This window comes from Nicotiana tomentosiformis, chromosome 10 (assembly GCF_000390325.3).
Source record: "Nicotiana tomentosiformis chromosome 10, ASM39032v3, whole genome shotgun sequence".
NCBI lineage: Eukaryota > Viridiplantae > Streptophyta > Magnoliopsida > Solanales > Solanaceae > Nicotiana > Nicotiana tomentosiformis.
The window spans coordinates 1,194,516-1,208,326 of record NC_090821.1 but is presented as its reverse complement, the minus strand read 5'-3'; the positions used below and the strand labels follow the sequence as shown (position 1 = coordinate 1,208,326).

The window sequence follows — 13,811 nt, the reverse complement described above, 5'->3', positions numbered from 1 at the left end:
TGACTTTATTTGGCATGAATTTTTATTATATTATTCTAGTTTAGTTGTTTTTCATGATTAGTTGGTGTTTTAATTTTCATTATCAGTTGGTTTGATTGTTGAGCATTTTGGGGTTAAAGGTATATTTATTTTTGATTTATATGAATCTAAAGTCATGTGTAGTAGTAGGAAGGCACGTATTCTCTGTTTATATTTGAGATAGATTAATTTGTACATGTTAAAGTAAAGATGTCTTGGTCAACACATTTTGTATAGTTGGGTCATGAGTGTTAATTAGATTTAAAGGGAGTTGAGTTTGTTTAATGAAGTATGTATTACTAAAAATGGCTAATGGACAATGGACTAATGGAGTAGCATGGTGAACTAGTAACTGAGCCTACTTTTTAGTTGGTTTTAAAGGATCAATTGTACTACGATCAATTTTAATTTATCTAGGTCAAAATAGTTTCTGTCACGCCTAATTTAGTAAGAGCAAAAGCTGACCTATTTCCATAGCTCTTGACCTTACAAAGATCTCAAACTCATAAGGAAAAACAAATTATGAACATGTCTTAGTTGCTTTAGGCGCGATTAATAAATCATCGTGACTATGAGTACGGTTTCCGTGGCATAGTCGCGATACGTAAATCCCAACTCAAGTGCGCGTTTCACGCGACTTGACCATAACTTCAAAAATAATAAAATAAACATGTTGCAAACCGCAGATACGTTTCACGTGGCGCGATTCGCAATATGTACCAAAATGACAAGTGTACGACATCGTAACTTGTTTAAAATAAAAAAATAACTCCATAAATACTAAAAAGTGGTTAAGTAAATAATTAAAAGCGGTAAAGAGTAAAATGCACAATAGGTCTAAAACATGTAATAAAATCAGATAATTAGGCCAAGTATTAATTGTTAAGCGACCGTGCTAAAACTACGGAACTCGGGAGTGCCTCACACCTTCTTCAGGGTTAACAAAATTCCTTACATGGTCTTCTGTGTTCGCGGATCATAAATAGAGTCAATTTCCTCGATTTGGGATTCTAAAATAAACCGGTGACTTGGGACACCATAATAATTATTCCAAATAGCGACTCTAATTAAATAAATAATCTCATTTCGAATAATGTCACTTTAATTGAAAAAACTCCAACTCCTCCATCCCTCGGGAAAAAGGGGGTGTGACGGATAAAACTTTGAAAAAATTTAAAAAATATTTAAAAATTGCATTACAATAAATATTTATATGTATAAATATTTTTAAAAATTATATAAATATATTATCGGGTTGGTTTGGTTTCGGTTTGACTTTTTTAGTTAAAACCAAATCAAACCAATTATGGTCGGATTTTATTTTTCAATAGCAAACCAAATCAAACCCAACCACATTAGATTTTTTTTTCGATTTAACTCGGATTATCGATTTAGTGTGATTTATCGGTTTTCTTTGTATATCCCTAATTGTCTTGGTGCAGTGTCATTCTTTGAGGTCGAAACCAATTGGGAAGGCATCCGTTCAATATGGCCTAATTGTGTGATTAGTGATAACATTCAATTTTTTTTTAAGGAATGAACCACAAGAAATATAAATAATTTAATGTAAATTGTTAGTCGCTTCTAAAATTAATAGTCGACAAAATGTATATTTTTTAAATTTATTTATATTTTAGGAAAAAAGCCAAAAAGTTGAGTTTCGGGGATGGGACAATTATGTATTTTGGCCAAATGAATTTAGTCATACTCTTCTCTGAATTTTTGTCAAATTTATAAATTGAGCTAATTTTAGACGTATTCTAACGGATAAAGTAATGAGCAACAATCCAACTCAACTTGGATCAAACTGAATTCGATCAATTTAGACTAAACAATATATCATAGCACAATTTGTTCAATTTATAATTACTTTTTTCAGTTGCTTGTTCTGTTATTTTGTTTAATCACCAAATTAAAGGTTCTCTGTTTTTTTAAATAGAGAGAAAAATCGTATAAAACTATAGATAACAAATCAAACAATCTTTTTTATAAAAAAAACATTACTAAAGTTTTCTTATGAATCCATTGGCGACTTAGTTAGCCTAAAATATCAACTCAAGCTTTTGATACTCTAATTTTAAGAGAGAGAATAAAAATCGAATTTCTTTTTAATGAGAATAAAACTCTTTATTTGATTGAGAAGAATTAAATTCAAAGGAACGACGTCGTTATGGAGGATTAAATGACTCTAGTAAGTTCGACGTCAGCTCTATGTTAGATTCTGTTTGGTTTCTCTGCTTCTACTGAACTGTACTGCCACCAAACACAACCACCTTTGCTCCACCGCACACGGCGAAAGACGGCGAAACAATCAATGAAACACGGCACTTCCGAGTTATCGATAGGCTCTCTAATTCTACTCTTCTATACATTCAACTTAATCAGTAACGTATTAGCTTCAATTCACGAGTACAAAGATGAGCAATTTATTCCAAAGTCCAACGCTTTCTTCTTCCATGGTGGAACTGAGGGTCTCTATGCTTCCAAATCGTCCTCAAATGCTTCCCCTGATAAACCCCTTGAAGGAAAATCCTTCATCAGGTACCTCCACGCGCTATTTCTCTTACACACGCGCCCCTCACAGAGTTTCATTTTTGCAATTATCTTTATTATACTACTCTATTTTAGTGCACATAAATAATTCATTTTATCGACCCCAGCTAGTTTTTAATTGAAGCTTAGTTGACTGATTGATTGATCATTATGCTTCTAAGGTATCTCCAATCCTTCACTCCAAATTTTACTCCAAAATGTATTAAACTAATTCCAACCCTTACTCCATTTTTTACTCCAAACAAGAATATTACTTTTTATATTTGGGTGTACCAGAAACAGGTATCTCTTTTATATTACATTATTATCTTTTATTTAAATTTTATTTTCTTATTTCCATTAAACAAATCCTTTCTTTTTTTCTTTTTTACATATCCATCCCATATAATTCATATTTCTTTCTTATATAACCATTTAAAATAAAATTATTTTATACCATAAAATTTATATAATATAATTTGTAAGTAAATATTATAGATTATACATATTAATGGATAATTCAAATAAAAGTGAAATCATTGAGATATTACATAAACATAATTAGATATATATATAATATGATAAATTAAAAGGGTTAAATAATAATAAATAATAAATAAAATAATAGGGACTAGTGATGGAGTGGATGAATAGTGTCACTCCAAATTTGGAGTGACACTGTTCACCCTCCAAAATGGAGGCAAATTGCAGCTGGGTTGGAGCAAAATTCCTCCATTTTTGACTCGAAAATGGAGTTTGAATGTAAAAATGGAGGTGGGTTGGAGATGGCCTAACTAATACTTCCTCCGCTCCAATTTATATGACACCGTTTGATAGGTCACAAAGTTTAAAAAAGAAATCTTGTAGTCTAAAATTATTTGTGGGACTATAGATCATGTTAGGATCGGGAACCCGAGTAATGCAGAATTTAGCCAAACAATATTATAATGACGATAACAAAGGCAATGCAAGTTGATAATAACGACAATTAAAGCATATAATGAAGGCACAAAATTTAACATGGTTTGATCAAGGTGACCTACGTCCACAAGTGGAGAGGAGCAATTTCACTATAATAACCGGTACACAAAAGAGAGTACAAAATTAGAGATGAAACTTTAATTATCCCAAAATATATCTCAAGAGAATAACCTCGCTACAATCACTCACAAAGAACAGGTTCACTCAAAGTGTTTCCCAACACTAACTCTATGGAATATAACAAAACTCTCTATCACAAGAATACTCAAAATGAGTTTCTAATCAAAATATGGGATGATTCAAATGAAGTAAGATGGCCTATATTTATAGGGCAATGTTCTTGGTCTCCAAGTAAAGAAAAAAAGAATAAAAGAAAATACTTTTATTCTTTGGCTCCAAGCTAGTATGCTTTGGCTCCAAGATTAGCCATGGATAAATTTAGGATATGTCTTACAAATCATTTCATTAAGGGTCATTTTAATTTTAAAGTTAAATTATTTCTAAATATGAAAATGTACCATTCTTTTTGGGACAAACTAAAAAGGAAAGTGTGCTACGTGAAATGGGACAGAAAGAGTAGTATTTAGTATTTACCATTATATGAGTGTCTGCATGTATTATGTTTAACATATTAAAGATTAAATGGTGCAATTGTTTGATCACTGTGATGCTCATACAAATGCTGGTAATGGGAAAACATCTTCTTTTTACTGTTTAAGTTTACTTCACTTCTCTCGAAAAACACATTTCGCGGAGCCTGAGCTACTCTATCGTGTTTAACATACTCACTAAGAAGTTTTATGGTTTCTTTAATAGCTTCTTTGATAAATTTCTTGCTTCTTAGCTGGGTAGTAATTTTATTTTGAGATTTTTATATACTAGCATATTCTTTCTGGTTCGTTTATTTCAATAATCTTCTATGGACCTTGAGATTCATACCTCACGGTTGATTTTAGCTTTGCAGATTTGAAGATATTGTTTTTTTGAGGACAAAGGAATCTGCTGATGCAACAAATGAGATGCAGAGTCGAACTGGTTTGATTGAAACTATCATTCTTGAGGTCAGAGACAGAGAAAAGATTGGAGATGCTTTTGCAAAGTCTAATGCACTGTGTTGTACTCCAAAACTTGCTCAAGAAAAGTTCTGCACGGTAGGAGAGGTTATGATCCAGCACAACCAAGACAACCCACTGTGGCCACTACGTATTCAGACGTATTTTGAAGGAAAGAATCAGGAAGCTAATATGCTTCCCGCAACAGTTGAAATAAATAGTACTGGGATGTACTATCTTTATTTCATGTTTTGTGACCCAGCACTTAAGGGAACAATAATCAGAGGAAGAACAGTTTGGAAAAATCCAGATGGATACTTACCAGGGAGAATGGTACCGTTGATGACTTTCTACGGACTTGCTTCTTTAGCCTATCTTGTACTTGGTCTATTCTGGTTCCTGAAGTTTGTCCAGTTTTGGAAGGATGTTATACAGCTACATTATCAGATTACTGCTGTTATTGCCCTTGGCATGTCTGAAATGGCTCTCTGGTATTTTGAATATGCAAATCTTAATGCCACAGGAAGCAGACCTATGGTAATTACGATATGGGCAGTCACAATGACTGCTGTAAAGAAGACGTTGTCTCGTGCACTTCTTTTAGTCGTTTCAATGGGTTATGGTGTTGTTCGGCCTACGCTTGGTGGCGTAACCTCAAAAGTGTATCTTTTATGCCTAATGTATTTTATTGCCACTGAGGCACTTGAACTTGTGGAGCATTTGGGCAGCATCAATGACTTCTCAAGGAAAACCAAGATATATCTGGTGCTTCCTGTTGTTTTCTTGGATGCGTCGGTTATTTTGTGGATATTCTCATCATTATCCAAGACATTGGAAAAATTACAGGTAGATGTTTGGAGTAAAATGATGATTTCCATTGCTTGTATGATCTTACCAAACCGTGCAAATGTGAGTGTTGGCGCAATTCTGTCAGTTCTTTTGGATTTAGCAGTTTGGATGGGATTATGATAGTTGTAACTGTGTGCATTTTTCACCCAGACAATCTACAAATGACTTGGTCATCATATAGGCTTTGAACCCTTTTGTGCGTCAAGTCTTCTTTCTCGTTTTATCCAAATAGATATATGCATGTTTCTGCAAATATGTTATTATATATTCTCTCCATATCTTAAAAAAAAGTAATTATACATTTATATGTGTGTGTATGTGTTCATTCTTTCCATATTTGTTGATTTTGTCATAATGTTAAAATATGAACATATTACATCTTGGCGCACAAGATAGGATTTAGCTTACAAGAAATGCTAAAGAGTAAGGGGTAAACAATAACAGAAGAGAAGAGAGTACACAACCTTCTTGATATAATTAATTTAGTTAATCTATTTCTTAATCTAAACTTTTTAACACGAGACGTATTTGACTTTATTACTGTAGTTCGTGTAATTATTTCATTCAGTTATTGATTATTTTGTCACTCTTAACTGCAGATGCGGAAAAGCATGGCAAAACTTGATCTTTATAGAAAGTTTACCAATTCCCTTGCAATTTTTGTGCTGCTTTCCATTGCTTGGGTTGGCTATGAGGTAATTTAATTTCAATTTCTGAATACAAAAAATGGTCTCCAAAATCCAAATACATGAAATGCGGCCTATCTATGAGATCCCTCTCCTAATTAGTGGTGGTAAGTTCCACGATACACATAGGAGTAGCGTCTTTTGGTTAAAATGAAGGTAAAGGTATGTGATAGTTGAAACCTTAGTACTTGTTGAAGATGTGGGTATGGTAAGTAAACAGAACTTACATAGCAAGAAGGGCGGGTGAGGATATCGTAGCGCATCTTGTTTGTACTTTGATGATAGTTTATAGCAGGGGCGGCTGAAACACACGTGTGGCCTAAAGCCAAAGTTTAATGTGAGGCCTAAATTTTTAAAAGAAAGTTATGATATGAGTATATTTTAATTGAAGTCTTATTTTTCTATCTTTTCGAGATGCAAAATTGTTAATAATTTTTTATAATCAATTTCCTCTAATAATTCCTTTTCAATTGATAATATAGTCAACTCATTTAATCTACCTTGAGACATTGTTTATCTCAGTAAGATTTTATCAATTATAATCTTGAAAAACTTCTTTTCTTTGAGGCAATTGTTATAGAAAAACTCTACTTTTGTGTGAAAAGTACTAAATATTATTTTTTTTAAATACTTATAAACCTATTATTTCTAAAAAAATGGGGCCCCCAAAATTTGGAGGCCTAAGGCAAAAAGCCTTACTTGGAACAACGTTAGAGCCGGCCCTGGTTTATAGGGATAACATATACACGTTCTTTTACTTATCTTGACTTCTCTACAAAGCGCTCTCTCTCTCTCTCTCTTATTCATAGGTATCTTGGTAATTGGCATGTTTGGATACTGTGAGATTCAGTTGATGAAATTTGGGAAGAATATACTAAAGTGGTACATTAAATATATCGGGTGGGTGAGAGTAATGGTGGGTAGAGCGTGGAAATTTAAATACCTTTTCGACGCCCTGTCATTTTTCATCCTTGCATTCGATAACATGAGGAAGAGATGTCAGCGAGTTACCTGTGGTCATGTTATTTAATGGTTTTTTTAAGCCGACACGTGTGCAAGAATAATGCTTCTTTCATATCACTCATCTATATTCTGGTTCAGCTGTACTTCAATGCTAGCGACCCGTTAAGTGAGCTATGGCGAATTTCCTGGATTATTCCAGCTTTCTGGAGTTTGCTTGCCTTTTCATTGTTGGTAGTAATATGTATCCTCTGGGCTCCTTCAAGTAATCCAACCAGGTAGATGTTTTAACTTGAACCTTTCTTTCTTTCAATTAGCCTTTCTATGAAAATGTTTGACAAAATCGTTGATATTTGTTGTTAACACTAGTCAACCCAGTTTTTTGTTATTATCAATTGTAACCTTGACATGGGCCATTCAAGTTTTATGATTATTAAATAGGTATTGTGCTCGACAATATTTTCTAATTTTTGGTGTCTGATTGAACTTTTGTGACATAGAATGTTCAGGCATGACACGTATTATAAAGGATGTATCACCGATGATAAATTGAGCAATAGAAAGATGCAGGCAATTTAAAATGTCAATTTTGCAGAAATTGTGGTCTATAAATGAAAAAAGTGTATGAGAAGAGTAACTATCTATCGGTCACAAATCTTCCAATGTCTATTATAGCTATCTATTTAGTGTTCAAAATTCATTTATAATGAATAGGTTTATGGAGTTTCTCCAGTATTGAGATTCTGTTGCTGTTTAAGTTTTCCAGAGTCTTTCTGGTTAATTTTAGTGGAGAAACATTATTACTCCTACTTGTGTAGCAGGAATAGCAAACTCATGGTTGATTTAAGTATAGATCTGCATCTATGTAACTAGGAATTATCTACTAAAATCTAAGTTGCGCGGATTCTTCGTTTTTGGTGCCGTACCCGTCTCGACACGGGACGGGAGCGGTGCGGGAGCGGGATACGTCCCGGATTCGGTCAACTAACTTCGGATACTTTGACCTGAGTCCATCGACAAATTTGGGGGAACTTGAGATTTTTATTTCTCAAAATTAAAAATAAAACAGATTTAAGACATGGAAAATGGCATACCTTCAATATTGTAGTACTTTTGTGTCATATTTGCTGCTTTGTGTTCCAGAAAAAACAAGAATTCAAGGGGTCGTGTTTTGAGTTCGGACTTATGGCTTTATTTTTTATAATTTTGAATTTTTTTAGCCGAATCCTTACACCCGTATCCATACCTAGATCCGCACCCCCGAGTCTTAAATTTTAGATTTTGCTGAATCCGACACTTGGATCAGTGCTCGTATCAGATGCCCGCACCCGAGTTCGAGCAACAACAACAACATATCCAGTATTATCCCACAATGTGGAATTTGGGGAGGGTAGTGTGTACGCAGACCCTACCCCTACCAGAGTCCGAGAAACTTAGGCTAAAATTGTTTTTTGCTTGTTTACTTTAGGTATGCGTATGCTGGGGAAACTGAAGATGATTACGATGAGGAAGCTCTCTCTCTCACAACTGGAGTGAGGGTAATGGCCGGAGTGAGGGTTATTAGTGACTCAGGGACCATGCTTGAAAGAAAAGAAAAGAAAGGGTCTGCTTCGACAGAGATTATAAGTGACCAAAGAGAAGATCCCGAGGAGGATAAGCGTGAGTAGTGTCATCCTCGGCCCCTCAGGAACAACAATTGGTTTGTATTTTCAATTTCAATTCTCTTACATCACTTGTATGCCATGTACAAAAGTAACGACGGCTGTTGTGAGTCGCGAAAAATGTAGTTAAACTTGTACATATTGAAATCTATGTTAGGCTGAATATATTCGGCTGCCACGGACTCTTATTTCTTTCCCCTATCCAAGCTTTTAACCTCTGAGGGTTTCATGTTGTACTCAAACTTCTATTCACCGATACCACCACAAGCTTTCGCATTCAGCTGCGGTGGCCTACGAAAAGAAGTAGGCAGAGATGATTGAGTTAAAGCAACTGTATATGTATATATATGCCTAGAGCTGAATAAACGAACCCAGGTGTCGCTGCTATCCAATAAACTCATTTCAGCAATTTCTTGTAATGTCAATTGCATCACATGTTTTGCTTGAGAAAATGTTCTTGCCCTGCTTCTGCTAGTTTTGTATTTTGTGTCAAAACCTTTTGTGGTAGGCTTTTACTTGTATGAGGAAGTTTAAAATGCCGAGTGTGATGATCTTTTGAGTCTTTTGGGTTGAAATGCGGTTGAATTTTTTTGAGCTTCTAGTAAGGAGTATAGATGAATCTGCGTTAATTCCGAGTGTTTAAAACATTAAGGGGTCGTTTGATTCGAAATAAGTTATACATGGAATACTAATGCAGGGATTAATATATGAATTAGTAATGCATAAATTATTTCTTATTGTGTGTTGGATTCATTGTACTAAAACTGGATATACAAGATATCATATAAAATATTTATTTATTTTTTAAACTAAAAGACTATGAGTTTACAAATATATCCTTGGATATTTTACTTTCATAGGTTTCTAGAAAAAAGATAAGGATACTTTTGTCATTTTGTTGTTTTATCCACGTATAACTTATACATGGATTAGTTATTCCATGTTAAAGTGGTACAAAGTTATACTAAAATTGGTGTATAAATCTTCAATATCATAAATTGTATGTATGGGTCCGTAATATTTCAATACTCTGTAGTATTTTATAATAATCTAACAATAGGGGTATAGTTATATTTCTAATATATTAAGAGTCTTTTTGTAAGCACTAGTCTTCTGTTTAGTATCATTCATACGGTTCATTATTTTTTAACTTTTGTTAGATATGCCTGGATTTTGATATATTCTAAAAATTGTGAAATAACTTCTCTCTATTGATTTTTTTGTATGTCTCTTTCTCTTTCAACGCCTTCATCACAAGTTTACATCTACAAATTAGTGCGTGTGAAGGCCATAACACGTGGTCATATCAAATAATAATTGAAAAGGGGGGAGGTCAAGTTTCACGACAACAACCCCTACTATGTATAACAACAACAATAACCCAATATTATATTATTAGTGGGGTTTGGGAAGGGTAGTGTGTACGCAGATCTTACCCATACTCTGGGGTAGAGAGGTTGTTTCCGATAGACCCTCGGCTCCCTCTCTCCACCTTGCTCTTGGGGTGACTCGAACTCACAATCTCTGGATTGGAAGTGGAGGGTGTTCACCACTAGAGCAACCCTTATCAACTCCTAAAAATCGAAAAAGTGCTTAAATTTAAAATTTTACCTAAGGCGGAAAGAGGAGACAAATTCTATCCGCTTAATAGTCTGTTAGACCGAGCTACAAAAATCAGCTTATTTTGAGAAGTGTTTTTCTCAAAAGTACTTTTGGTGAGAAGTTGTTTGTGTTTGACTAATTAATTTGAAAAGCACTTCTGAGCAGCAATTAGTGTTTGATCAAACTTTTAGAAACTGCTTCTGAGTGTATTTTTCTCAAAAGTGTTTTTAAAAAAAGTGTTTTTGGAAAGAATCTACTTTTTTCTATTTCTCTAAAACTTCTTTTGTTTCTACTCAAAAACACTTCTTTTAAAAGTTTGGCCAAACACTTCAACTTGAAAAAAAAAATACTTTTTTGAAAAAAAAAAAAGAAGTATTTTTGGATTTGGAGAAACTTGGCCAAACAAGTTATATAGTTCCCTTTTTGGGGACGTAATTTGCAGCTTTCAACTTACTAAGTTTATTTATGTAACTTTTTATTATGAAGGTGATCTATCTCTTAATACATACTATTCAATAATGTCATTTTAAATATTTCATACTTATATTTCTTGGGCCAAATACATAGAGAGCCCTTAAAGTTGGCTCCAAATTCCATTTTGACACCTCAACTTAAACTGTTTCCTATTAAACACTTAATCCTAACATAAACTCTACCTATTAGGCCATCGTCTAACCACCAGTAAACAAAAGTAACAGCGTGAAGTCAAGCGTGATGACGTGACAAAAAAAATAAATCAAATAACAACACCTGTTTTAACCCAAATAATATATTAACAATATACCCCCAAAAAATATAAACTTTTTTCCTTCTCCACCTTGCCTCTCCCATCGTCTTTTTCTCTAAATGAACCCCTCCCAATCATCAATCGGTCTCTTTCTCTGTCAAATCTCTCTCATTAGTAAACTCTCTCTTTTAACCATTTTTTCTATTATTTGTCTAAGAGAACGACAGTAGGTGAAGTTCCACACCGATGTCGTTGACCCCTCTGGTTTCTCCGGCAAAAGTCTATCACTGTCATTTATTTTAAATCCATGATCATACCCCATTAATGGAGTCTTACTTGCTACTTTTCCGGTGGAACTTCTCAAGAACTTTTTTTGTCCTAAAATAAGACGCCAACCCTTGAAAAAATTTATCCTCTATTTCAATTCTTTATCCTCTGTTATTTTTATTTTTCCTTTTCAATTTCATCTAGGTATTATTATGTTGGTGTTTTGATTTCTTCTTTAATGAGAAATTTATAAATTACCAGCTTGAAATTGCGAATTTGGGTGTATCTAGTCTAGAATTGTTTGAAGAAGCTGTGGAGTTTTGATATTATGATGCGAAGTTTTGTTTCTAACGGTGGAGAGGTGGTGGAGTTCGAAGTGATTTTCACGGTGATAGTTCGGTGGGAGATGGAGGTGCTTATGCTGTGAAAGTACATGTGGTGAAATTGGCCAAAACGGTGGAGGTGAGAATGAGGTGGTGATGAAGACAATGGCTATGGAGGTGGCGTGATGGGGTGATATTTGCAGAGAAGCCAAATAAAGGAGATGGAAGAAAAATTATAGCCTAATCTTCAATTGACACTCAATATTTTGTATCCACGCTCTCAAAAAGAAGTGTGATATACTCACTTTGCCACCTCAGTATTTGTATCTAATAGGTACGGTTTATGTTAAGATTAAGTGCTTAATAGGAAACTGACTAAGTTAAGGTGTTAAAATTGAATTTAAAACCAACTTTAAAGGGCCGTCTATATATTTGGCCTATTTCTTAATAAATTAAGAATTCCTTATAGTCTTCATTGTTTATATATTTATTACATAGTCTTCTACTGATTACCTTTTACCTGAATGGTAATAAGCAATGAACATATTTTGAGGAAAAATGAAGAAAAGTTATTTGAGGAATAAAATTTGGAGCCATCATTGATATTATTGCTTTGTCCCTGACAAATTAAGTCTTAACTCTTAAGAATGAACTTTTTATTTCTTATAGAAAGGTCTTCTCTTCTACTACTTTATATTTTGAAATCTCTTAATAAAATTCCTAACACTGTAATTACGAGCCTTCTCACGTTCAAAAGTTTTATGAAAAAAGGAAAAAAAATAATGGACTAATAGTCGTTTTTTCCAAGAAAAATTGGTTTGCGACCTAACTCCCCGTCCAAGACCGGCGTTTTGGCATGTTAGGTACCAAAACTTTTTTTATGATATTAGTATATTGTTTTTACTCTAGACTGGATTCTCTTTCTTTTGTTTTCTCTTTTCTATTTCTTCATTTCTTTTTTTAAAAGCTCAAAGCAATGTCAAGTTGACCATTTGCACGTGGCGTTGGAATGCTACACGTTTTAGAAGTAGTTATCCATATAGTTGCACCAAATACCCATAATTACTATTCCCGTCCTCTACTATTAGATTATTATTAGCAATAAAATAAATAAATAAATACATATAAAGAGGAAAACTTGGCCTACCCCTCATTTTAATGAGAAGATTATTCTATTTACAAATTACAAGTCTTTATCCTTTTTTCTTGATATATTGAAAATTTGACTAAATGAAATTCTTAAAATCTTTTAGAAGAGACACGATTCAAATTTGCTACAAAGCTTCAATTAATATTTTAACTTTGAAGTAATAGAATATTGTCTACATTATTATTTGCAAAATTATATTAGTTTATTATGATTAAGTATAATTACTATCAAAGTTAGAAATCAGAATATTTATTGGACATTACACGTGGATTATGCCTAAGGATCCTATTGGAGGAGCCACCTCATAGGGTCCCACCATCATTGGTCCCAAAGGCAATAAAAGCCGCCATACCTCATCATCTTCTTAACCATTAATTAAGGACAAAACAATATTCATAAGTAACAAATATCTTATTATTTTAATTTTTTTTCTTTCCTCTATTTTCGGGTTGTAGAAATACATTCATCAGCTCGCAAAAAAGTGCGGCTCAAGAACAAAGTTAAAGTATCTAATTCTTGTTGTAAAGTCGAATGTCTAAAAAAAATTAAAATACTTGAAAATAAATTATATAATTAGAAAGTAGAAGTATTACTAATTACAAATTTTGAATAATTAAAAATTATTAGACTTTTTAAATGACAATATCTTCTTTAGTAAGTTTCAAAAAACAATTACAACTTTCTAAATTATGAGATAATATAACTTAAACTTTCATCTTACTATTAATAAATATTTTTATAATAATTATAGATTTAACCCAAATAATCGCACACCTAATTTTTTAAATTAAAAATAGTCAGCATATATATATAATATATATATATATATATATATATATATATATATATCATATACAACATGTGTATAACTGTGTATAATCAATACTATATAATTTATGTATATCAATTAGAAAAAATAAACAGTAAATCGGACCGATTTATAACTACATTTATTTCTTTTCTAAATTTCAAACCTTAGACTTTACCACATAACTTAAAACAA

The 13,811-nt window shown here is 33.0% G+C and overlaps 1 protein-coding gene across 7 annotated transcripts; it reads left to right on the top strand.

The window, feature by feature from the left end:
• Nucleotides 1-2,134: 2,134 nt before the first annotated feature.
• Nucleotides 2,135-8,917, top strand: LOC104105382 (uncharacterized). 7 transcript variants are annotated; one of them, XM_009613665.4, is made up of 5 exons: nucleotides 2,144-2,559; nucleotides 4,496-5,492; nucleotides 6,032-6,127; nucleotides 7,220-7,356; nucleotides 8,547-8,917. In XM_009613665.4, exons 1-5 carry the CDS (start codon nucleotides 2,333-2,335, stop codon nucleotides 8,743-8,745), a joined length of 1,656 nt encoding a protein of 551 aa, XP_009611960.1. In that variant the 5' UTR covers nucleotides 2,144-2,332; the 3' UTR covers nucleotides 8,746-8,917. The 7 variants fall into 7 exon arrangements, with proteins under 7 accessions (XP_070043940.1, XP_070043942.1, XP_009611960.1 ...); XM_070187840.1 differs by having other exon boundaries at nucleotides 2,148-2,559; nucleotides 4,488-5,429; XM_009613666.4 differs by having other exon boundaries at nucleotides 2,149-2,559; nucleotides 4,496-5,429.
• Nucleotides 8,918-13,811: the final 4,894 nt, after the last annotated feature.